We start from the raw sequence: 24,419 nt of genomic DNA, 5'->3' as shown, positions 1-24,419 counted from the left end.
ACTATGGTAAATTTAAATGGGTAATTATGGTTGCCAACTCCATTGGAAATTTGAATTGAGATTATGACCATATCTTGAGGGAAAGAATTTTTTTGGGGGAAAAAGGAGGGGGGGGGGGATAAAAAGAAATTGTGGGGGGCCAATTTTTTCTCATTTCAGATTTCAGAAATTAAAAAGAATTATTCTTCAAATATTATTTTTTTTTCAAATTTCAAATATTGAAAAATTTCAAGAAGTAATCTTTAATTGCACAGTATGGCGCATTAGATTTGTAAAATCTTTGATCACATTTATTTATTTGTTATGCCGAATCTAACAGTGTATTTAGATTTTTAATTTTGGGTCCAGTTTTCAAATTGGTCTACATTAATGTCCAAAGGGTCCAAAATTAAACTTTGTTTGATTTTAGCAAAAATTGAATATATGAGGTTCTTTGATATGCTGAATCTAAACATGTATTTAGATTTTTGATTTTTGGCCCAGTTTTCAAGTTGGTCCAAATTGGGGTCCAAAATTAAACTTTGTTTGATTTCAACAAAAATTGAATATATGGGGTTCTTTGATATGCTGAATCTAACCATGTATTTAGATTTTTTATTTGTGGACCCCGTTATCTAATTGGTTCATATTGAGGTCAAAAGGGTGCAAAATTAAACTTTGTTTGATTTCATCTAAAATTGAATTATTGGGGTTCTTTGATATTCCAAATCTAACCATGTATTTAGGTTTTTAATTTTGGGTCCTGTTTTTTAAATTGGTCTACATTGAGGTCCGAAGGGTCCAAAATTAAACTTAGTTTGATTTTAACAAAAATTGAATTCTTGGGGTTCTTTGATTTGCTGAATCTAAACATGTGTTTAGATTTTTGATTATGGGCCCAGTTTTCAAGTTGGTCCAAGATAGGGTCCAGTATTTAAACTTTGTTTGATTTCAACAAAAATTGAATATATGGGGTTCTTTGATATGCTGAATCTAAACATGTATTTAGATTTTTGATTATGGGCCCAGTTTTCAAGTTGGTCCAAATTGGGGTCCAAAATTAGACTTTGTTTGATTTCAACAAAAATTGAATATATGAGGTTCTTTGATATGCTGAATCTAACCATGTATTTAGATTTTTTATGTGTAGGCCCCGCTATCAAATTGGTTCATATTGAGGTCAAAAGGGTCCAAAATTAAACTTTGTTTGATTTCATCGAAAATTGAATTATTGGGGTTCTTTGATATGCCAAATCTAACCGTGTTTTTAGATTTTTAATTTGGGTCCCGTTTTTTAAATTGGTCTTCATTGAGGTCCAAAGGGTCCAAAATTAAACTTAGTTTGATTTTAACAAAAATTGAGTTCTTGGGGTTCTTTGATATGCTGAATCTAAACATGTGTTTAGATTTTTGATTATGGGCCCAGTTTTCAAGTTGGTCCAAGTTGGGGTCCAAAATTAAACTTTGTTTGATTTCAACAAAAATTGAATATATGGGGTTCTTTGATATGCTGAATCTAACCATGAATTTAGAATTTTTATTTGTGGGCCCCGCTATCAAATTGGTTCATATTGAGGTCAAAAGGGTCCACAATTAAACTTTGTTTGATTTCATCAAAAATTGAATTATTGGGATTCTTTGATATTCCAAATCTAACCGTGTATTTAGATTTTTAATTTTAAGTCCCGTTTTTTAAATTGGTCTACATTAAGGTCCAAAGGGTCCAAAATTAAACTTAGTTTGATTTTAGCAAAAATTGAATTCTTGGGGTTCTTTGATATGCTGAATCTAAACATGTGTTTAGATTTTTGATTATGGGCCCAGTTTTCAAGTTTGTCCAAGTTGGGGTCCAAAATTAAACTTTGTTTGATTTTAACAAAAATTGAATATATGGGGTTCTTTGATATGCTGAATCTAACCATGTATTTTGATTTTGGACATTGGACCATAATAGGTAAATTAAAAAAATTCAAGTTCTTAGACCACATTCTTTCTGTGTCAGAAACCTATGCTGTGTCAAATATTTAATGACAATCCAAATTCAGAGCTGTATCAAGCTTGAATGTTGTGTCCATACTTGCCCCAACTGTTCAGGGTTCGACCTCTGCGGTCGTATCAAGCTGCGCCCCAGCGAAGCATTTTATTCTAATACTATAAGCCATTGGTTAACTATATTTGGTGTATGGAATGATTGTAAGGTGTACATGTCTGTCTGGCAGGTGTCATTTGTCCTTGACCTATTTTCATGGTTCATTGGTCAATGTTAAGTTTTTGTGTTTTGGTCTGTTTTTCTAATACTATAAGCAATAGGTCAACTATATTTGGTGTATGGAATGATTGTAAGGTGTACATGTCTGTCTGGCAGGTGTCATTTGTCCTTGACCTCATTTTCATGGTTCATTGGTCAATGTTAAGTTGCTCTTGTTTGGTCCTCTTCTCAGATACTATAAGTTATAGGTCAACTATATGTGGTGTATGGAATGATTGTAAGATGTGCACGTCTGTCTGACAGGTTTCATCTGACCTTGAGCTTATTTTCATGGTTCATTGGTCAATGTTAAGTTTCTGTTGTTTGGTCTTCTTCTCAGATGCTATAAGTAATAGGTCAACTATATTTGGTGTATGGAATGTATTTTATTATTTAACTGCTGATTACTTACATTGAAATAGATTATTTTATAAAAATCTTTAAATAACATTAATAATGATAATAAATAATAAAAACTTTTAAGGGATTATTACTAAACCGTGATTAACAAAAACATTGGAAGGTGTGAAAATGTTAAAATAAGGTCACTCATGCATGAATGTTTAACATAGAATACAGTTCACTCCAGTCCCTTCATAAAGATTAATTGGCTGAATATGTACAGATTGAAGAACTTTTGAAATTTTGTTTGCACAACAGAATCACATTTACTGATTTTTGATACATATGAAATAAGATAAGTATTGAGATAAGTAAAAAATATTTTAGCATAGCAACATAAATAGATAAATAGATAATATGAAAATATGACTTTTTACAATATTTTGATCAAAGATTGAAGATAATTTTAGTTTGTTTTTTTTTTATTGGGGTGGGATGGTCTTTCAGGTTCATCTCAAGGAATTGACAAATATTTATCCAGTTTCTGCAATGGCTTAAAACTTTTCCTTGTGCACAGGTTTGTCTGTACTCAAGAGGAAATAAAAAAAAAAATGGCCATATTTGTCAATCCCTTCTGATGAACCTTAAATCTAGATGAAGAATTATTTCATAAGAAATTTCAAAGTTTGCTTTTAGTAGTCATTTGACTTAATGTTTCAAAAAAAAAATTTGTATAATGCGATTTTATTTACTCAAATGTTGTTGCTATATTTGCCTGTGATTTATTAGCCAAAAGTGTATCCCATGTGATTTTATGATGCTGTTTTTAGCTTACCTGACCTGAAAGGTCAAGTGAGCTTTTCTCATCAATTTGCGTCCGTCGTCCGTAAACTTTTACAAATATCTTCTCCTCTGAAACTACTGGGCCAAATGCACCCAAACTTAAACACAATCATCATTCAAGTATCTAGTTTAAAAAATGTGTCCGATGACCCCGCCAACCTACCAAGATGGTCGCCATGGCTAAAAATAGAACATAGGGGTAAAATGTAGATTTTGGTTAATATCTCCGAAACCAAAGCATTTAGAGCAAATCTGACATGGGGTAAAATTGTTTATCAGGTCAAGATCTATCTGCCCTGAAATTTTCAGATGAATCTGACAACCCGTTGTTGGGTTGCTGCCTCTGAATTGGTAATTTTAAGGAAATTTTGCTGTTTTTGGTTATCTTGAATATTATAATAGATAGAGATAAACTGTAAACGACAATAATGTTCAGCAAAGTAAGATCTACAAATAAGTCAACTTGACCAAAATGGTCAGTTGACCCCTTAAGGAGTTATTGCCCTTTATATTCAATTTTTAACCATTTTTCGTAAATTTTTGTTATCTTTTACAAAAATCATCTCCTCTGAAACTACTAAAACAAATTTAACCAAACTTGTCCACAATCATCATTAGGGTATCTAGTTTTAAAAATGTGTCCGATGACCCCACCAACCAACCAAGATGGCCGACATGGCTAAAAAATAGTACATAGGGTAAAATGCAGTTTTTGGCTCATATCTCTGAAACCAAAGCATGTAGAGCAAATCTGACGAGGATAAAACTGTTCATTAGGTCAAGATCTATCTGCCCTGAAATTTTCAGACCAATCAGGCAACACGTTGTTGGGTTGCTGCCACTGAATTGGTCATTTTAAGAAAATTTTGCAGCTTTTGGTTATTATCTTGAATATTATTATAGATAGAGATAAACTGTAAACGGCAATAATGTACAGCAAAGTAAGATCTACAAATAAGTCAACATGATCAAAATTGTCAATTGTCCCCTTAAGGAGTTATTGCCCTTTATAGTCAATTTTTTACAACTTTCATAAATTTTGTAAATTTTTGTAAATTTTTACATAATATTTTCTACTGTAACTACTGGGCCAAGTTCATTATAGATAGAGATAATAGTAAGGAGCAAGAATGTTCAGTAAAGTAAGATCTACAAACACATCACATCACCAAAACACAATTTTGTCATGAATCCATTTGTGTCCTTTGTTTGATATGCACATAGACCAAGGTGAGCGACACAGGCTCTTTAGAGCCTCTTGTTTCTAAAAGTTCAGTTTCCTCAATGAGGTTTGTTTCTAAGATACTTTAGGCAATATATGTTAAATAAACTTGGTGTATGGAATGATTGTACGGCTACATGTTTGTCTGATAGGGTTTATCTCACCTTGACTTCATGTTCATTCATCTTTAAAATGTTAATTTAATGTAAAGCTTATATAAACTTAATTTTTTTACTTTCAACATAAATTCAATTATGAACACTAAAACAGGCGAGACATTTCAGTGTGTCCACTCTTGTTTTATAAATTTCAGATTTTACCGTTTCTGAGTTTTTTTTGGGTTTTATTCATTAAAAAAGGGGGGATTTTCCAGTTTTCCGACAATGACTCAAGAATGCTTTCACCAACTGGCAAGAAATTTTGGTGAATTGTTTATATCTATTGACATGAGCTCCCTTTCGATTTTTATACATTTAAGTTTTTATGTTTATGAGTTGCAGGGTTTTATTCATAAAAAGGGGGATTTTCCAGTTTTCGGACAATAACTAAAAAATGCTTTCAGCAGTTCTCATGAAACTTTGGTGAATTGTTTATATCTGTTGATATAAGCTCCCTTTAGAATTTTATAAATTGTAGATTTTACATTTCTGAGTTATGGGGTTTTATTCATTAAAAAGGGGGAATTTTCCAGTTTTTATACGTCCGTTTACGGGACGTATCATGGTATACCGTTGTCCGTCCGTCGTCAACATGTCGGACATTAACTCAAAAACGCTTTAACCAATTTGCATAAAACTTTGGTGAATTGTTTATATCTATTGATGTGAGCTCCCTTTCTTTTTTTATAAATTTTAGATTTTACTTTTCCGAGTTGTGGGGTTTTATTCATTAAAAATGGGGATTTTCCAGTTTTCGGACAATAACTCAAGAATGCCTTCACCAACTTTCAAGAAATTGTGGTGAATTGTTTATATCTATTGACATGAGCTGCCTTTCGATTTTTATATATTTTAGATTTTACGTTTCCGAGTTACAGGGTTTTATTCATAAAAAATGGGGGATTTTCCAGTTTTCAGACAAAAAATCAAAAATGCTTTTCAGCAGTTTTTATGAAACTTTGGTGAATTGTTTATATCTATTGATGTAAGCTCCCTTTACATTTTCATTTATTTCTAATTTGACATTGAGAATAAGTTGAACTTTACTTGTTTATAGTCTGACAACAGATTTACTAAGTATTGCGCAACAGCACAGTGTATTGCACAACAGCAAGAAATCTTTAATTGAATATAAATTCAATTCATATAACCAATTTCAAGTTCTTTGACTACATTTATTCAGAAACCTATTATATGTCAAATATTTAATACAATCCAAATTCAGACCTGTATCAAGCTTAAATATTGTGTCCATTTTTGCCCCAACTGTTCAGGGTTGGACCTCTGCGGGTGTATCCAGCTGCGCTCAGCGAAGCAGTTTATTGGACAATAACTCAAAAATGTTTTAAGCAGTTTGCATGAAACTTTGGTGAATTATTTATAGTTATTGATGTAATCTCCCTATTGATTTTCATAAATTTCAAATATGACATTGAGAAGAAATTGAACTTTATTTGTTTATAGCCTGACCACAGATTTACTAAGTATTGCGCAACAGCACAGTGTATTGCACAACAGCAAAAATCATAATTGAATATAAATTTATTTATTCAGAAACCTTTAATATGTCAAATATTTAATTACAATCCAAATTCAGACCTGTATCAAGCTTAAATGTTGTGTCCATTTTTGCCCAAACTGTTCAGGGTTGGACCTCTGCGGGCGTATCCAGCTGCGCTCAACGAAGCAGTTTATTCCAGTTTCCAGACAATAACTTGTGGAACGGTGTATGGATCTCTCTGAAATTATACCACAAGTTTCCATACCACAAAGGGATGGTTAGGATTGGCTTTGGGGGTGATGGCTCAAACCGTTTAGGAATAAGGGGCATAAAAGGGGGAAAAACAAGGGTTTCCTGGTTAAAGGACAATTAAAAAAAAAGTACAATGTTATGTTTGGATTACCTCCCTTACACTGCTTTTGAATTATGCATAAAGAAATGTTGTATTGTCTTGAGGTGATTAGCTGTCAATTTATTTTTAGAAGTTACTATTTAAAAATGATCATCAAGGAATATTTAATATATTAATTTTAGCCATGATGTATGTCTTTTTTTAAGACTTTTATGATGTATTTAGATGGCTTTTTTGGAAAAGGAGGTGAAAAAAATTTCAGAAATTAAATTTTTTTTTTATATAGTCCGCTATAAAAGGCCCCAACATGAAAAATGTGAAACAGCACAATCATGACAATTGAGGAATCTAAGCAGGGCCTAATCTAGGATTTTGGAGAGAGAGAAGTGGTCAACTTCTTAGAGAAGCGAAATTCCATTACTGTTTCGGCTGCATAGTGTTTTCGTGCTTATCATTAAGGAAATTGTTTTATACATGCAATTAAAAGATACTTGCAGTGTTTTTAAATGAGTTTGTATGTACATACAAGATTCTTAATATAAATATTTAGACAATATAGATGTTATTTACATGTATTTAGTCATATCATGTGTACTGTCAACTTGAATTAAATTTCAATAAAATGTGTTGCTTGTATATCATGCATTATTCTTGTGTGCATCTGCCTCAATTTATTTTTTAATTCAAGAAAAATATGACTCACAGTTTTTCTGATGACTTGGCTTTTATATCACCACTTTTTGTCATAATTTAGTAAAACATTATTGAATGTCCAGGACATCATATCAGTTGTAATGGTTATAGTCCTATAAAAGAAGATATCTGTCAAGCACATATAAATTAACTGATAAAGAACTAATTTTTATACGCCCGTTTACGGGACGTATTATGGTATACCGTTGTCCGTCCGTCTGTCCGTCCGTCGTCAACATGTCGGACATTAACTCAAAAATGCTTTAACCAATTTGCATAAAACTTTGGGGAATTGTTTATATCTATTGACGTGAGCTCCCTTTCGTTTTTTATAAATTTTAGATTTTACGTTTGCGAGTTATGGGGTTTTATTCAATAAAAAAAAGGGGGATTTTCCAGTTTTCGGACAATTACTCAAGAATGCTTTCACCAACTTGCAAGAAATTGTGGTGAATTGTTTATATCTATTGACATGAATTCCCTTTCGATTTTTATATATTATAGATTTTACGTTTCCGAGTTAGAGGGTTTTTTCATAAAAAAAGGGGGATTTTCCAGTTTTCGGACAAAAAATCAAAATGCTTTCAGCAGTTCTTATGAAACTTTGGTGAATTGTTTATATCTATTGATGTAAGCTCCATTTAGAATTTTATAAATTTTACATTTTACATTTCTGAGTTATGGGGTTTTATTCATTAAAAAAGGGTGGATTTTCCAGTTTTCAGACAATAACTCAAAAATACTGTCAGCAATTCTCATGAAACTTTGGTGAATTGTTTATATCTATTGATGTAGGCTCCCTTTACATTTTCATAAATTTCTAATATGACATTGAGAATTAATTGAACTTTATTTGTTTTTAGTCTGACAAGAGATTTACTAAGTATTGCGCAACAGCACAGTGTATTGCACAACAGCAAGAAATCTTTAATTGGATATAAATTCAATTCATATAACCAATTTCAAGTTCTTTGACTACATTTATTCAGAAACCTATAATATGTCAAATATTTAATTACAATCCAAATTCAGACCTGTATCAAGCTTGAATATTGTGTCCACTTTTGACCCAACTGTTCAGGGTTGGACCTCTGCGGGCGTATCCAGCTGCGCTCAGCAAAGCAGTTTATTATTATTTCTGTTATAAAAGATATTTCTCTTATTAACAAGTTGGTCATGGAAAAAACACATTGCTGATAACAAGCTGACCATGCGTCGTATGTTTGCAATCAAATTATTCATCGGCTTTTTTTTTTTACTTTTAGTTTTTGCATTTCAATTTTTATCAATGAATAGAAAAAATAGAGAGAAAACCTGTTAATTTCCACCCCCTATGCTACTGAATAGTACAACTGATTGACTCGTATTAAATAAAAATACTGAAAACAAATTATCTGAGTGACGAAATTTATCATAAAATGATAATTCAAACAGTCGCTCTGTTTCCCGTTTTAAAAGTTTTGAATGTTAAATCTGAGAATGTTCAAAGTTGCTGTCGTATTTATTTCACCTAATCGTCGACAGTTTTAGTCCTTGCAGGGTTGGCCAAAACCCCGGGTTTTATGAGTATTGACGATCCCAGTGGGAAATACTGGGAAAACCCAGGTTTTACTGGGTTTTACCAGGTAATACTGGGCAATACTGGGTAATATGAAATACTGCCCTGAATTTTAAAGAGGATTCAGTGATTAATCACAAATGCAATAAAAAGTCAAAGACTTCAATTTGTTTTTTTAATAAATATAACTAATATCAGAAGTCCAGTAATGGACTTTTGCTAATATTAAGAATTAACAATTCTATGGAAGGAAAATTACTTTTAAACATTTTTTGTTCATTACAAAAAAAGTTTACTAAGTTTTAGCATATGTTTATGTACATCACCAATTAATAAGTAATTATTCAGATTATAATACAGATTTGTTTATATAGCAATAATCAGCCTTTTGATTTCTATTAGTGTTCATGACCTTTCCCCTTAGGGTGTTTATTTAGCAATATGATTGTAAAACAATTAAAATTTACAATTCACTTACACACTGCAATCAAATGCTTTTTTCAACTTAGATTTAATATTGAAACAAAGCTTGGAAATTAACAAGGTATCCTGAAATGTCCAAAACTTGTATTCTAGAATTAGTGAAGAAAAGGAAGAAATTGAATTTTCAATCTTCAGGACTGACTCTCAATGGTTATCTGTATAAAATGTATTTATTTAGCTATAATACTATTAAACTACAACAAGTCTTTACTATTCTGTGTAAAAATAAGCTTCAAAAATCATATTACCCAGTATTGTCCAGTATTACCCGTTTCTAGGAGTATTGCGCATGCACAGCCCGGGAAAACCTGGACCCGGGTAATAGTTTGCCAACCCTGAGTCCTTGATCGTTGTGAAAATAACATTGAATTTCCATGTTAGTCGCCATTTTGGTTTACAGTACCTGTGCGACTTGTAAATCACAAGTTGTCTCCCTTATAATAATTTTGATAGCGAATTGACCTTGCCTTGTAGTCAGTTGGCTGGCGAGTTTTAGCAATTTTCAAAATTCTTTGGCAACTTAAATCGTCATTTTGCCAGCAAGATTATGGCCTGACTAATGGCATACCTGCCAACTTTTCAAAATCTCCATGGGGGATTTTGAGCGCATGAGGATCTAATGCTCCTCTTATATTGTCATAAGTGTTTTTAATCTTCTACTATATTGTTTTAATGAGTATATATATACGTATGTATGTGCTTAAAAACCCTTTTAATACATTTGAATGGAGTACAATTAATGCGCCAATATTATTCATCTACATTGTAAATAGACTGAATCATACAAAAGGAATGGTCTATTTAATATACCAATCTTACATTATTTCAAATACATAACAAGCAAATAATGTGTAGTTTCTTGTTATTAAAGCAGCCTCCAGTCCCCAGTCATTATCTATACAACTAATTGTTTTTATGACCCCGCCATAGCGGAGGGGGTATTGAGTTTAACCATACGTACATACGAACGTACGTACCTCCCAAAATTGGTTTCCGTTCTCTAACTTTAGTTTGCCTCAACCAAATGTTATGAAACTTATACACAATACTTATTACCACAAAACACAGATCAAGTTTGAATTTTGGTGGCATCTTTTTTACTGTTCTAGAGTTATGCCCCTTTACAAATAGAAAATTGCTGAATTTATCTTTTCCGTTCTCTAACTTTAGTTTGCCTCAACCAAATGTTATGAAACTTATACACAATGCTTATTACCACAAAACACAGATCAAGTATGAATTTTGGTGGCGTCAATTTTATTTTCTTCTAAATATCAAGTAATTTTATTAAAATTGGAGTTATCTTCCTTTGTCCATGATTATAGTTGAATCAACTACAATCGATGCTTTATACAATGCAATGTTTAATTTTGACTTCCACTGATAAAACACAGATCAAGTTGAATTTGGGTAGTGTCACTTTAATCATTATTGAGTTATGCCCCTTTATAAATCGAAAGATTGCAAAATTTTTAGTTTCCATTCTGTAACTTAAGTTTGCCCCAACCAAACATTATGAAACCTATACACAATATTCATTACCACAAAACTAAGATCAAGTACAAATTTTTTGTTTCCGTTTTCTAACTTTATTTCATCTGTTTCAGGGAAATGAAGCATCGCTTCCTTTGGAATTATGTTCGAACTGTAAGTACATGTAGATGTATACATGATTTGAATGATACGTTAGAATAATAAGTTTTAGAAAGCTTTGAAAAAGTATTCTATTGTATATTAAAATAAAATAAGGAGATGCCTATGTCCATCTCATAAAAAATTTCAAACGTTTTTCTCCATGTAGCTACACGTATATATAGATCTAGATCTACAACACAAACTGAAAAATTTATTAGAGCTATTATTTGCAATGAACAGATTGGATGTTGACTTAAACTGTGGTTTACTTTTTAAAATTTGTAGTAAATGTAAAATATGGTTCATATTTAATTATAAAAGTATATAGACATGTATTAGTTCAATAAATTCCTTAACACTATAATTCCAAGAAACTCGTTTCATATGACTTTAAAAATATCAAAGGGTATATACGTAAAATGCATGCTTTGTCTCATATCTTGATAACTGAATGGATAGAGAAAATGTGGTTTAACAAAGATGCCTAAAATGTCGAGATCAACCTTCTATTTCACAAAATTTTCAGATGACTCCTTACATGAAAATGATTTGATGCAAACTTATTTTCACATATTTTCTGAGTTTTGCCTATCATCTTAAATCTATAACTAAAAAGTTGAAATGGTAAAAATGATCAACAATACAAGATCTACATAAAAGACAATATCAGTAAAAACAACTATTTACCATCTTAATATGCAAATTTAGATTAGACATTTTTCTGTTAACTGTTTGTTTAAGTTCATGCTTAAAGCTTTAAAAGTATGATATTTTACTAGTGTTTAGCCATATTATGTGTTTAAATAAATTTTTGGGTCTATTTCCATCTTAAAAAAACATTGGCAAAATCCTTTCAGCAAAATAAATTTGTTATATCGTATATAAAAAGATGTTTATGAGTAGGATTCGCATCACAACAAAATATTATGATCGTCCATTGCCATTGTTGTCTTTTGCAAAGCTATCAAAATGTAGGCAAATACATGTACATTGTACATGTGTATAAGTTTTGCAAGCTATCCAAATGTAGGCAAATACATGTACATGTGTATAAGTTTAAGTAATGATTTTCATCATACATATGTATGCATAGTTATGACATCATTATTGTTCACACAGTTGCATTGCCTCAGTGCTACATGTAGTTGATTTTGAATTAGTCCAATACTTGTACACATTCTTTCATCAAATGCTACTAGAAATTACTGAAGTTCATGGAATTTTAGGACCAATTTGTAACCTACTCTATTAGACCTTCACCATGCTCAAAAATTAATGAGGTCTTACTGTCTAGATGAATTAATTAAATCAAATATCAGTTGGAGTGAGAAAGGAAATTCCAGATAAACTAGCTTTCTTCATATTTACTATAACTAAAAAGTGGCTCCTTTTTACACATGAAAATATTTGTAAATGGTTTGATACTACTTGTTGGATCCTTGAAATATTGCGTTTAGGGTTGATGTTGAAGTGCAGTGTTGTATATAATATTACGATCTATATTTATCAGTTGATGCAGATGAAATTAAAAGACTTGGCAAGCGGTTTCGTAAATTAGATTTGGACAACTCCGGATCACTGAGTGTAGATGAGTTTATGTCATTACCAGAATTACAACAGAATCCTTTAGTACAACGAGTTATAGATATATTTGACACAGATGGTAATGGGGAAGTAGATTTTAAAGGTAATTTATTTAAAGAAAAATATTTCACTTTTAACTGAATATCAAGATATTCTGTTTAGTTTATAAAACAGATTCTGTGTCACTGATAATACTCAAATATTTATACAAAAATTGAAAGAAGAATGGGAAAACTATAATCTTATTATTGCGACATTTTTATAAGAAAATTATGACATTAATCTTGTTCAATTGTACAAAACCTTTCACTAGCTTTAGTATTTTACAGTTTGAATATGATACACAGTGTTAAAACAAACAAAAAATTTACACAAAGAAAAGGTAGTAGTTCATTCCAAATTGATCGATGAAAGAAAACTGTAAATAATGAAGAATTTAGGAACAGATTGATGTGTTAAAATATGTGTAAATATGATGGTACATCACATTTGAGAACTGCAAAAAAATTGTAGAGATGAAGGAGTCATACAGAACCACAACTTATTTTTGAAATAATGTATCTGTTTGACTTGCAATACATTTTAGGTAATGACCAAAGTTAAGATGCTATTTCACAACTCTATCTAAGAAGAGTTAAGTATTATCTTTTAATAATGAGATCTTTCTTTTACAGAATTCATAGAAGGAGTATCACAATTTAGTGTTAAAGGAGACAAATTATCTAAATTAAGATGTAAGTACAATACTTTAATCTAGATTACCAGCTGACTGACCCTATTTTGAGGTGTTGTCCAAGTTATATTTGTTTGGCTTTTGTTATGAAGAATCATCTTACTGAAAATGGTAACACATTATGTAATTGAACATTTTTAAGCATATCATATGATAGCTCAAGTTTGCTATTATGGAACTTTATGAAGTAACTACATTATGTTTCGTTTTATGGAGGCAAGTGAGGCATTTTTTTATGCTTCTTAAAGTCCAGTTTCTTCACATGATAAAAAGGAATTGATAACAATTTTACAGCTAGTTTACACCACTTCCCTTTTAACTTTTTTACTATTTTCTCATTGTTTTATTATGGGGATTTTATTCAAGGTACAGCCTTATGCTCTTATGGCACAATTGTATACAGTCTCTATACCAAAACAGTATTAAGAAAAAATAAGTTTTTGTGCACATAACACATTTTTCTGGAAAGCTTCATTAAGTTAGTAATATAAAACATTTTAAGAGCATAAAGGGCCGAAACAGAATAGCCAGAACCATCGAAGGTTAACTTTTCTTTAGTGGGTTGCAGTCTTAGTTTTATCACAATGACATGATTTAATAAACTGAAAAAATACAATTTTCCCTCAATCGGAATCCATGAAAATTGGTACCCCCAAAAATAAATAAATCCACAGTTGCATTTAGTTGATGAAGGGCATAGAGAAATAATTTGCATATTTCTTGAAACTTTATTTCCATCTTACCATCTGGACTTTATAATTTCAGTTGCATTTAAGATATATGACATGGATAAAGATGGATATATATCTAATGGAGAACTGTTCCAGGTGCTTAAAATGATGGTAGGAAATAATCTCAAAGACACTCAGCTACAACAGATTGTAGATAAAACCATTATACATGCAGATACTGATGGTGATGGCAAAATATCATTCGAAGAATTTTGTTCTGTAAGTATAATGGATGGTTTTGACTGCTTTTAGAAAACGAAATTATTTGTAGATAATTAATATCCAGTTACTTTTTAGTATCATGCATTTTTATAAAATGGACAATCTCTGCAATTTATGAGACTTACTAATCCCTTTTTGGTACTATGTCCAGAGTGATTTTCAGATTTGGCCACTTTCCATTTACCACACCTCAAACCATGGACAGAAACTTGATTTACAACCAAAGCAGTTAAGCACTGAAAAGAAGACATGCTTACCTTTTAGAATCTATAAAACTTTTGAAATACTGTTCCTTTAACAGTTGTTTTTGTGGCTATGATTAGGAATTCAGTGAGTAGCCAAATCAGAAAATTGCTCAGGACACACAATCCAAAAAGGGATTAAAAACTTTCCAATTTTAGTGAAATTGCTTTCAATGGACTTTTTTTATTGATGAAGGTTGCACTTGTTCATAACTTTTATCACATGTTTGTGAGCTGATTGTATTATGTAGTTTAATAATTAATATTTTTTAATCAGTTTTTGTCTCGCCTCGATGGAGTAAAAAAGCGAGACTTAGGTATGCTGTTTTTGACAGTTGCATTTTCAATTTGTTAAAGTTAGTGTGATTTTGTCAGTTTAAGGGGAACTGCTAATGATAAATCAATGATATTTGGTATGCATTTGTTGAAGCATTGGCACATCTCATTTCCATGGAAATTATTTGGCCCTACCCCCTCAGTCATGGTCTATTGACTTTGAAATTTTGCATAGTTTACATGTTAAAGTTTATGATAAGGTCAGTTTAAGGGGAACCACTTATGATAAGTCATTTATATTTGTTATACAGTTGTAGAAGCATTGGCCAATCTCATTTCTATGGAGATTACCTGGACCCACCCCATCATGTCTTTAAAACAATTCCAGGTTTATATGTTAAAGTTTGTGTTTATAATTAGGTCTGTTTCAAGGGAACTGCTTTTTATATGATTTTTAGTATGCAGTTGTATAAGCATTGGCACATCTCATTTCCATGGAGATTAATTGGCCTTGTACCTTCAGTCATAGTTCATTGATTTTGAATATTTTGCATAATTTACATGTTAACATATTGCTATTTTAATTTCAACTTTTGCATTTTACTATCAAAATAACAAAAAAGGTGTGACATATCTCTGTTTTGACAGTTTATATTTTATATTTTCATTTGTTACAGAATTACATTTCCTTCCACCCATATTACCCACAGAAAAAAATATTATGTGGTGACCAACCCTCATACATTATATCTGGAATAGCCTGCATGTTTATCAAGAATTGCTGTAATCATATCTATTGTTACTGTCAATGTACTTTATGTTTATTCTAAATTTATTATGAATTCTGGCATTATCATTTGGTCAAGCTTAAACAATATCTTAACTCATTCTAATGCAAAATAAAATAATGTTCCGTTTTAGTCATTATTTCAATTTGAAAATTTAATATGTATAAAATACAAAATGCTTTAAAGCTCTGAAGACTACATAGGTATGTGTCAGGCATTAAAAGTAAACACCAGCTGTTTTTAATGCTTTGTGTATGTTTTAGAATGAAATAGAATGGACAAAAAGAACATTTTCAGATAAATCTAAGTTACTTTTTGCAAATTATTGAAAAAATTCTGGAATTCAAAATGGTGATTGATTCTACCCACTACAAATATATGTTGTCATCAAATCAAAATTATCCATACAAACTAATTGCATTAGAATGATAGGGAAATCCATTGATTCATAAACAGCAATTTGTTTTTTATTTAAAAGGAGTCCTAAACCAATGACCAATATGTTTCTAGGATCTACTAATATGATTGTTACTTTCAGCAAGCAAGACTGGCTTTACTGTCAAAAGAATATATATGAAATAAAAAGTGTGTCATCTTCTCTTCATAATTTTACATTCCATCACTTATTGGTACTTAAAACATTTTAAGTATTTTTTTAATTCTCTTAAATCTTCCCTGCCTTCACATAGCATTTATTAATTGTAGTATTTGGCTTCAGCTTGTAAATATATGTGAATGTTGTAAAATTATGTTGTGGAGATTGTTTTCCCAAATAAAAGTAAGACACACTTTTTACTTTTATTTTCAGGTTGTAGGGAATATGGATGTCCACAAGAAGATGGTTGTTGATGTGTGAATACTTTGAGACATTAAATCGTTCTATGTTCATTTGTATTTATTTTTATTGCAGGTCGTAGGAACTATGGATGTTCATAAGAAGATGGTAGTTGGTAAAATTTGAATATTTGAATGTAGTCTGAATTTTTCCATGACATTTTTTTGTCAGTTGACAAATCCATTTATGTATTTTTGCGTAATTATTTTCCATATTTTTACAATTTCATAACTCCTTTGTTCATATATAGAACTAAGTGTTTGTAATTGTTGCATTTTTATGAAAATTTTTGTGTGACATTTTTACCTTCCTAGTGCAAATCAGGTTGATTAGTGTACTTATTGAAAATGATCCATAGTACAAACTAATGTCATAATATCAAGCAGCTAGTCATTGATTTAGGACCTAAGTTTTTTATTTCATAGAGTCTCAGTTTGCAAAAATTAGCAACATTTGATGTTTTTCATTATTTGCTGAATTTACATGTAATGGTGGTACCTAAGATCTGCTCAAGTGTGAATCAATGAAATATAATCTTGCTTGCAACATATTTCCATTTGTATGTCAGTGCATTTTGTATTGTTTTCATTTTACTTCTGTAAATTGCTTCTTTATACTATAAGTAGGATAATGAAACAAAGATAAATGTGACTTTTAATATATCTCATTATCAGAAAACCTCTTCAAATTCCTTGGGCAAAAATAATCTTTTAATGTTGGGGAAAAAAAACCCTGAAAATGTTTACATAAATCTATTAAAAAAAAGTAAAACTTAGATGTGTAGCAATGACATTGTTTATTTTATTGGTTCTTAGACAGAATAACTAATTATGTTTGGACAAATGTTAAACAAACATAAAATATCAATGAACCCAAATTAAAAAGTTGTTTTAGATTTTGATATGTAAGATATAATGGAAGGAGACATCTGAAAAAAAAGGAAAAATTAAGATTGAATAAGGTTGAACAAAAAGCAAAAGTATACTCATGAATCACTCCTCCTATTTAATGTCTGCAATATTTTATAAGGGATTTAAAAACTAGAGAGAAAAATTGTATTGCAAGTAGAAAGAATGTTTAAATTATGTAACTAAGATTTTCATTGCAGTTACATTTGTAAGATATCCATTGTTCATTTTACATTTTTTTCTCTAATTTATGAGGCTTTTTACATATCATTGAAAATGGAATATAGTTGAAATGAATTAAATGCGCTGATCGAATACAGCATATTTTTCCATAAATGTACTTAAAGAAAACTTGTCTATCAAGGCTTGTATGTATTTTGAGAAACACTAACAATACTTTTCTTTTACTATTTCAAAATTAATGGGCAAATTTTTTTCAACCTTTTGTTTTAAAGGAACATAGGACAAACTCATAATAATAAAACATTAAAGGTCTGAATAATTTTACCTGAGAATATAAAATTTGGAATAATTTGTAATTTGTTAACGGTTGAGGGAAAAAAGTTGGTCTACTTACCCACTGAAGTGACATAACAGAATAACATTAGATATATATCATGTAAATGCATAAGCATCACATGATTTAACAGATATTTCCTTTATTTTACATTATGGCACTGGAAAATTATCCCTTCTTTACAACCCAATCCATAAAATTTGGAACAGTCTTTTATACTTGTTGGAAGGATTTTTTATACTCAAAGGCATAGATTGCCTTAGCCGTATATCTCTCCAAAATTAGTTTGACATTTTTTACACCCTGAAAGACACTTATTGGTTCCATTTTCTTATTTAAGCAAGCTGACAGGTGCAGCAAAAGTAATTCACCTTAAAAAGTGAATATGGTTTAGGTTGAATAAAGTTTCTTATTTAGGGGGGTAATAATGTACAGACAGTTACAGACATATCAATGTTAGCAAAATTGGTAAGGACAATTGCTTATATTCCACAAACTATGTCAGGTGAAATAAAAATTCTTGGAAGGCTTGCAATTATGCAGATCGATCACTAAGTTATACAAAGCCTGTTCTTACCCTTTCTTATTTCTACACAGAAAACAACCATTTATTTTTCTTTGATGGTTCATTTTGAAACTTTTTAAGATTTGAAATTTATAACACTATGATGCTATTTATTAGTATTTAATACATAAGTGTTAAGAACAAAAGAAGCCATATTTTGTCTGTTTCAGGTATTTGTTTTATGTCAATAGTAAATTTGGGCAAAATATTTTCTGTGAAATGTGTGATAATGTTGTTATATGACTTCTTTAAAGACCAGGTTTAAGTAGAAACAAAAGCAGTTATGATAGTAAGACAACACACACAAATATACGGCAGAATCTTTGGATATTTCATGAATTATAAATGTATTGGAAATATATTCCACGAAGCTAGACTTCTGGAACCTTTAATACTTTGAAAACTTGTGCAACTATTGTAACATTGTATCCTTACCAGTACTAACATTGTGTTATATGTGCCTAAACTGTTGTTAAATTGATAAATACAAAATTCTATCTGTGAGTGTTATATTGTATTTTATAATTGTTGAATTCTGTTTGTTTTTGCTATAATCATCAGTTTGTATACTGGGCATATTTTATTGTGATTATTAAATGTTTTAATGTTTGAACAAATGGATTGTTACATATTTTGTTTTTGTTTTTGTTATTATTTTGAGACAAAGATTGCTTTATACATTATATTTTGCTCTATTCCTTGCTGTACAGATTGCTTTGAACATACTAGTTATACAATATAATGAGTCCCTCTGAAAGTTCACATTAATTCACACTGTCATTATTTCTTCACAGAAAAGTTTCATATTTTAGGAAGTTGATCACATGGATGAGAATTTAAATATTGATTTACATGTGTATAGTGGAATGATGATTTACAGGAAAAAAAAAGTATTGTAACACAAATATTTTTTTTTATATGAATGACCATTCAAATAAAAAAAGAAGATAAATTTACTCATGATGTTATAATAAAATAATGATTTGTAGTTTTCATTACATTGGTAATGACTTCAGTTTAATGTAAAATGAAAATATAAAACATGCTATGAGGAAAAAATGCATGCACAAGACATAAAAGAGATTTATATTTTCCTTTATTTTTTATGATTGAATTGCCAATGAGAGCAATTCAGTATATTAACTGTTAATTTGTTTATGGTATGTACTGATGACAGTTTGATAGTCATTTCTTCTAGCCAGTTAAGAACAAAAAAAAGCTGAACAATTTGATTTAAAGATTTGATTTATATGCATTCCAGGAATTCTGAAATGATTTTGTCTTTCAAGTTTGTATCTGAAGTTTACTTAGCTATTGTATAGCAAATATTTATACTAAATAGTATCAACAAATATTGTATTTTTTTTTTGCTCATTTCATATGTATTTGAATGACAGTTGCATATTTTTGTGTATGTTGCTTATTCTAAAAATTCTAGTAATTTTATTCTGCAAGATTGTGAAAAACTTTTAATTTGAAAAGAACTATTAATTATGCATAGATATAAATCTGTAAATGAAAATCAGGGATTAGACTTAATGCTGCTTAGGAAATTTAAAGTCACCAAATAGCAGATACTGTACTTTATTAGTAAAGTTACTGTAAGAATTTTGAACACTAAAACTTTTTTTAAAAAGTATTTTTTTGTTTATAATGCAACAGATATAGCTCTTTCTCTGAGCTCTTTATGAGTTCCTACTTTTTGCTGCACTTTATATTGTAGATACTAAATGTAACTAGTAAATTTATTTCCATTTCCTAAGGTCCAGATTTTTCTTATAATAGCTGTCTCTGCTGTATATACAGAAATGTAGTAACTATATTTTTTTTTTTGCTTTCTACCTCTCTTGTATATTTAACTGAATGGAAATGATATACCTCAGAATTAAATCAAACACAGATCTTAGAACATACAAGAATGTATATCTGCTTTATATAAGAAATGACACCTTACACCTATAATCATTATATCTGCGTATGGGAGTAATTGTTCATGCTCATTCGTTAATTTATTTGGCAACGATTGTAGTGTATTTTGTTGGTCATTATTTTCTTTCTCAAACAACAAAACCATTTAAAAATGTAGTTTGAGATTGAGAAAAATACTACTACCGTAATCGTCCTTGTATAGTTCGCATTGGTACATTGTCCGCAACCCCCTTTGCGCCACTGAAGTTAGAAAACGTCTAATGAAACTCCAGTAATTTCAAATTATGTGTGATCGTTTGCGGTATTTTCATCATCAAATAGAAGTTGAAAATGCTTATAGATGATTCTAGAACACTTCTCAAGTCTTAAAATAAGTCAAAATCACATAAAAAACAATTTAGAAACTTGTGCATGTTCAAATAGCACATGTAAATGAAAAATAAATATGGTGAGTGTACGGAAAATCTGTACTCAATAGATATCACTAGAATACAACTTTGAAAGTAAAACAGTTCCATCCTTGAGTAAATAATGTTTAACATATCTATCACATTAATGTTTGAAGGATCTTAGGCTAAAACAAAACACATGCATCAGTATGAAACACCAAAATGGAATGAATAACCAATTACGTTTTTTAGTTTATTACTTTGTTATGGGTAAGCTGGTTCCTGGTTGACTTCAACTTTTTTCGTTCCGTTAAATTCAAGCAGATTCCAGGTTATTTTGAGCAATGCAGTGAAAAAAAAAAAGGGAAATTTGTATTGAAGCATTTAATTTTGAAATTTAACAGTTTATATTTGATATTGAATAAAAATTACATTTTAATATGGATTAGGTAAAATTATTAGTTTTGAAAATGATAAGAGCACCCTGTACAATTTCAATAACAAACATGGCTGAACGTAAACAAACCTTGCAAAGTAATTTTTCCTCTTATTTCTTGCTTTTTGTACTCTATAGTCCGCACCCCTGTCTGGCAGGTTAAATTTTGAAGAATAAAACTGCAGACTATACAAGCCTGAATTCGGTATATGAAAAGTGATGAGTAATAAAGAACATAACAAAGTTTGGTTTGAGGACATATTTTGAATTATGAGTTTGGTCCTTTCAGACTTCTTTTTGGTCATGATGTAGTTAGTTTTGGAACTGGTTCCATTAGTTGTTAAAACAACAAATTTGCGATCTCAGGTGGTGGTTATGGGTTTTTAGTCGGTTAATAATTTAATTGCATGCAGCAAAAGTTAAGTTGAAAAAAATCATTCTTGAAAAAACTTGGATCCTCGGTTTCAATTTTTAATTTTCAAAATCTTACCACAAAAAAGATATATTAAAACAGTTACTCCCATATTCCCAAACACTTCTGCCATCCTTCACATTGAGCTGTTGCCTAATTATATTTGAGTATCTCTGATAAGAATTTTTATACTAAAATTTATTTGAATGTTATTTGTAGTGCTTGCTTTTTTGTGTGAGTTTCCTTTATATTGTTTGTATCAAAGTTTTCTGAAGTATTTTGAAATTTTTGAATGCTTTTTTTTACAAGGTTTTTTTTGTAAGGTCTTTTTAATCTTAAAGCAGTCTAAGTCATAATGATAAAAGCATTAAATTTTCAAGGGATTAAAATTTGGAATTAAGGTCAATTACATGTTAATTTATACTCATATGTTTTTTTGGTGAATGTGCCTTTTAGCATATCTTTTTATTAAAAGTACCTTAACACAAAAAATATAAATTTGGTCTTCCAGCATATGTTTAACAGAAATTCACATAGAATAAATATGCTTCAGTTTCTTCCTTAACCATTTTAGTATGAATGGACTTTGAAAATGTTGCACAAAAAATCATGAATAAAAATTAAAAATATAAGAAAGTAACAAAGAATAAAAATTGTAATAAAGAAAAAAGATAGGAATATATTTTCCAAAAAACAATTTCTCTTAATTGATATAGTAAAATTTTATTTTATTAATTTTGAATGCTTTGTCAATATGTTGTCTTTTTGGATATTGTGATGTATTTGTATACAAATAATGAGTTTTTTTCCCATTTTTTAAAAATATTTTACTTCATTATTGCTTTCAACAAGCTTTATGTTAGAAATACTATAAAAAATATTGAAGATATAGATATTGTATGATGAAATATATAATTATAAGGAATAGAAATATGTTTAAATAGAGTACCAAAAATAAATGAGGTCAGTACACAACTAAGCTTATACTCTGTCACCTCTAAATGTCTAAAACACTATTGATTTTCTGTTCATTTTGGTATGTTTCAGTTTTATGTCTGTTCCTGAAAATCATTTTCTTGTAACTAATAAGGTTGCATCTATTTATCTAGGTAACTAAGTCAGTTTATATATTTGAAATTAAAATGTCTTATTGAAACATGCTTAACCAGTAGGAGAAACGATTTACCCCAGTTTTGATGTATTACAATATTTTCGCTCAGTTCAATTTTTTTTTAACCTGTATTTAGATTTGGGTTCTATCAACATTGGTTAGGCATTTCATTTTTCTTCAGTCGTTCAACCAACCAAATTCATTCTTATAAAAAAATATTTAAAAGTTTTCAGTTTGACAAAATTAGAAAGTGTTAAAGCAAAATCAGGTTGTTGAATCTTAAAATGTATAACTGAAATCATGTTTTTCGATTATAATGCACAGATGCCATAGACATCAGATTCTGTTAGATATGTTTAGGGCAGTATTTTTGGATTTAAGGAAAGCATTGAATGATAAAAGTTCACCAAAATGTTTGTAATAAAAAAATTTAACTGGATTGATGGGAAGGCATATTGTTTTAGTCCTTCAAAGTTTAAAAGTTTAAATGACCTTTGCTTTGGTCATGTCATTTACTAGAAAAGGCTCGGAATTAAATTATCATTGGGTAAAATAATTCATAAAATACTCAAATCAGGGCATATAATATAACAAAGTTCAGAAATTAAGGGAGATGGATTTTTTCACCTCTGAAACGTAGGTGTAAATCTTCCTCCTTCATACAATGCAGTGTCTATGTAAAAGGAGAAGTTTTACAAAGGGCTAAACTTTTAAAAATTTGAAATTCAAGACCATATTTTGCCAAAAGTAAACCTTTTCCTTTGAAGTAGAGCTCATTCTACACCTATGAACAAATGTTAGCTCAACACAAATAATTGATATTAGATAGTTTATAAAAAAATATGTTTAACATTGAACTTTATGTATTACAAATAAATGACTTGACTTTACCCTCTTTTGGGAAATTTATTTTCTTATTCCTCAGAATATGAACAAATTTTCAAAATTATTTGGTGGACATGTTCTTTTCAATATCAGAAAACATTGATACACAAACATAAAATGCATGGTTTTGAGATTGTCTAGAAGTAAATGTTGTATTTATGTTGTGTCTAATTATAACTTATATTTAAAGCAATATTTATATACAGCAGTCAGATATTGATATTGTAAATTTCCAAGTTGATGCTGTTATTAAATTTACAGTGTTATTTGTATTTTTCTCTCACAAATATTACTGAAAATTAAAAGTTTCTAATTTATTTGATTTGAATTTTTGGTATGATGTTAAGTCATGGCCATAATCATTTTGATTTTTTAGCTCACCTGTCCCAAATGTGTCCGATGACCCCGCCAACCAACCAAGATGGCCACCATGGCTAAAAATAGAACATAGGGGTAAAATGTAGATTTTGGCTTATATCTCTGAAACCAAAGCATTTAGAGTAAATCTGACATAAGGTAAAACTGATTATCAGGTCAAGATCTATCTGCCCTGAAATTTTCAGACAAATCTGACAACCTGTTGTTGGGTTGCTGCCCCTGAATTGGTAATTTTAAGGAAATTTTGCAGTTTTTGGTTATTATCTTGAATATTATTATAGATAGAGATAAACTGTAAACAGCAATAATGTTCAGCAAAGTAAGATCTACAAATAAGTTGATATGACCAAAATTGTCAGTCGACCCCTTTAGGAGTTATTGCCCTTAATAGTCAATTTTTAACAATTTTCGTAAATTTTTGTAATCTTTTACAAAAATCTTCTTCTCTGAAACTACTGATACAA

At 29.9% G+C, this 24,419-nt stretch overlaps 1 protein-coding gene across 2 annotated transcripts in view; it reads left to right on the top strand.

Annotated features, from left to right (window-relative positions):
* Positions 1–23,894, top strand: part of LOC127698587 (calcineurin subunit B type 1) — a 34,856-nt gene extending 10,962 nt beyond the window's left edge. Inside the window, exons 2-6 of one of the 2 annotated variants that reach the window (XM_052202104.1) lie at positions 10,987–11,026; positions 12,525–12,701; positions 13,273–13,332; positions 14,097–14,281; positions 16,501–23,894. In XM_052202104.1, the coding sequence (XP_052058064.1) occupies positions 10,987–11,026; positions 12,525–12,701; positions 13,273–13,332; positions 14,097–14,281; positions 16,501–16,551 (513 nt within the window). In that variant the 3' untranslated portion in view covers positions 16,552–23,894. Of the gene's footprint in view, positions 1–10,986; positions 11,027–12,524; positions 12,702–13,272; positions 13,333–14,096; positions 14,282–16,398 lie in introns of both variants that reach the window. The other variant, XM_052202105.1, reaches the window with a different exon arrangement.
* Positions 23,895–24,419: the final 525 nt, after the last annotated feature.

Source organism: Mytilus californianus, unplaced genomic scaffold (genome assembly GCF_021869535.1).
Source record: "Mytilus californianus isolate M0D057914Y unplaced genomic scaffold, xbMytCali1.0.p SCAF_4, whole genome shotgun sequence".
Classification (NCBI taxonomy): domain Eukaryota; kingdom Metazoa; phylum Mollusca; class Bivalvia; order Mytilida; family Mytilidae; genus Mytilus; species Mytilus californianus.
The sequence above is the reverse complement of the archived record's forward strand: the minus strand, read 5'-3'. Positions and strand labels throughout refer to the sequence as shown.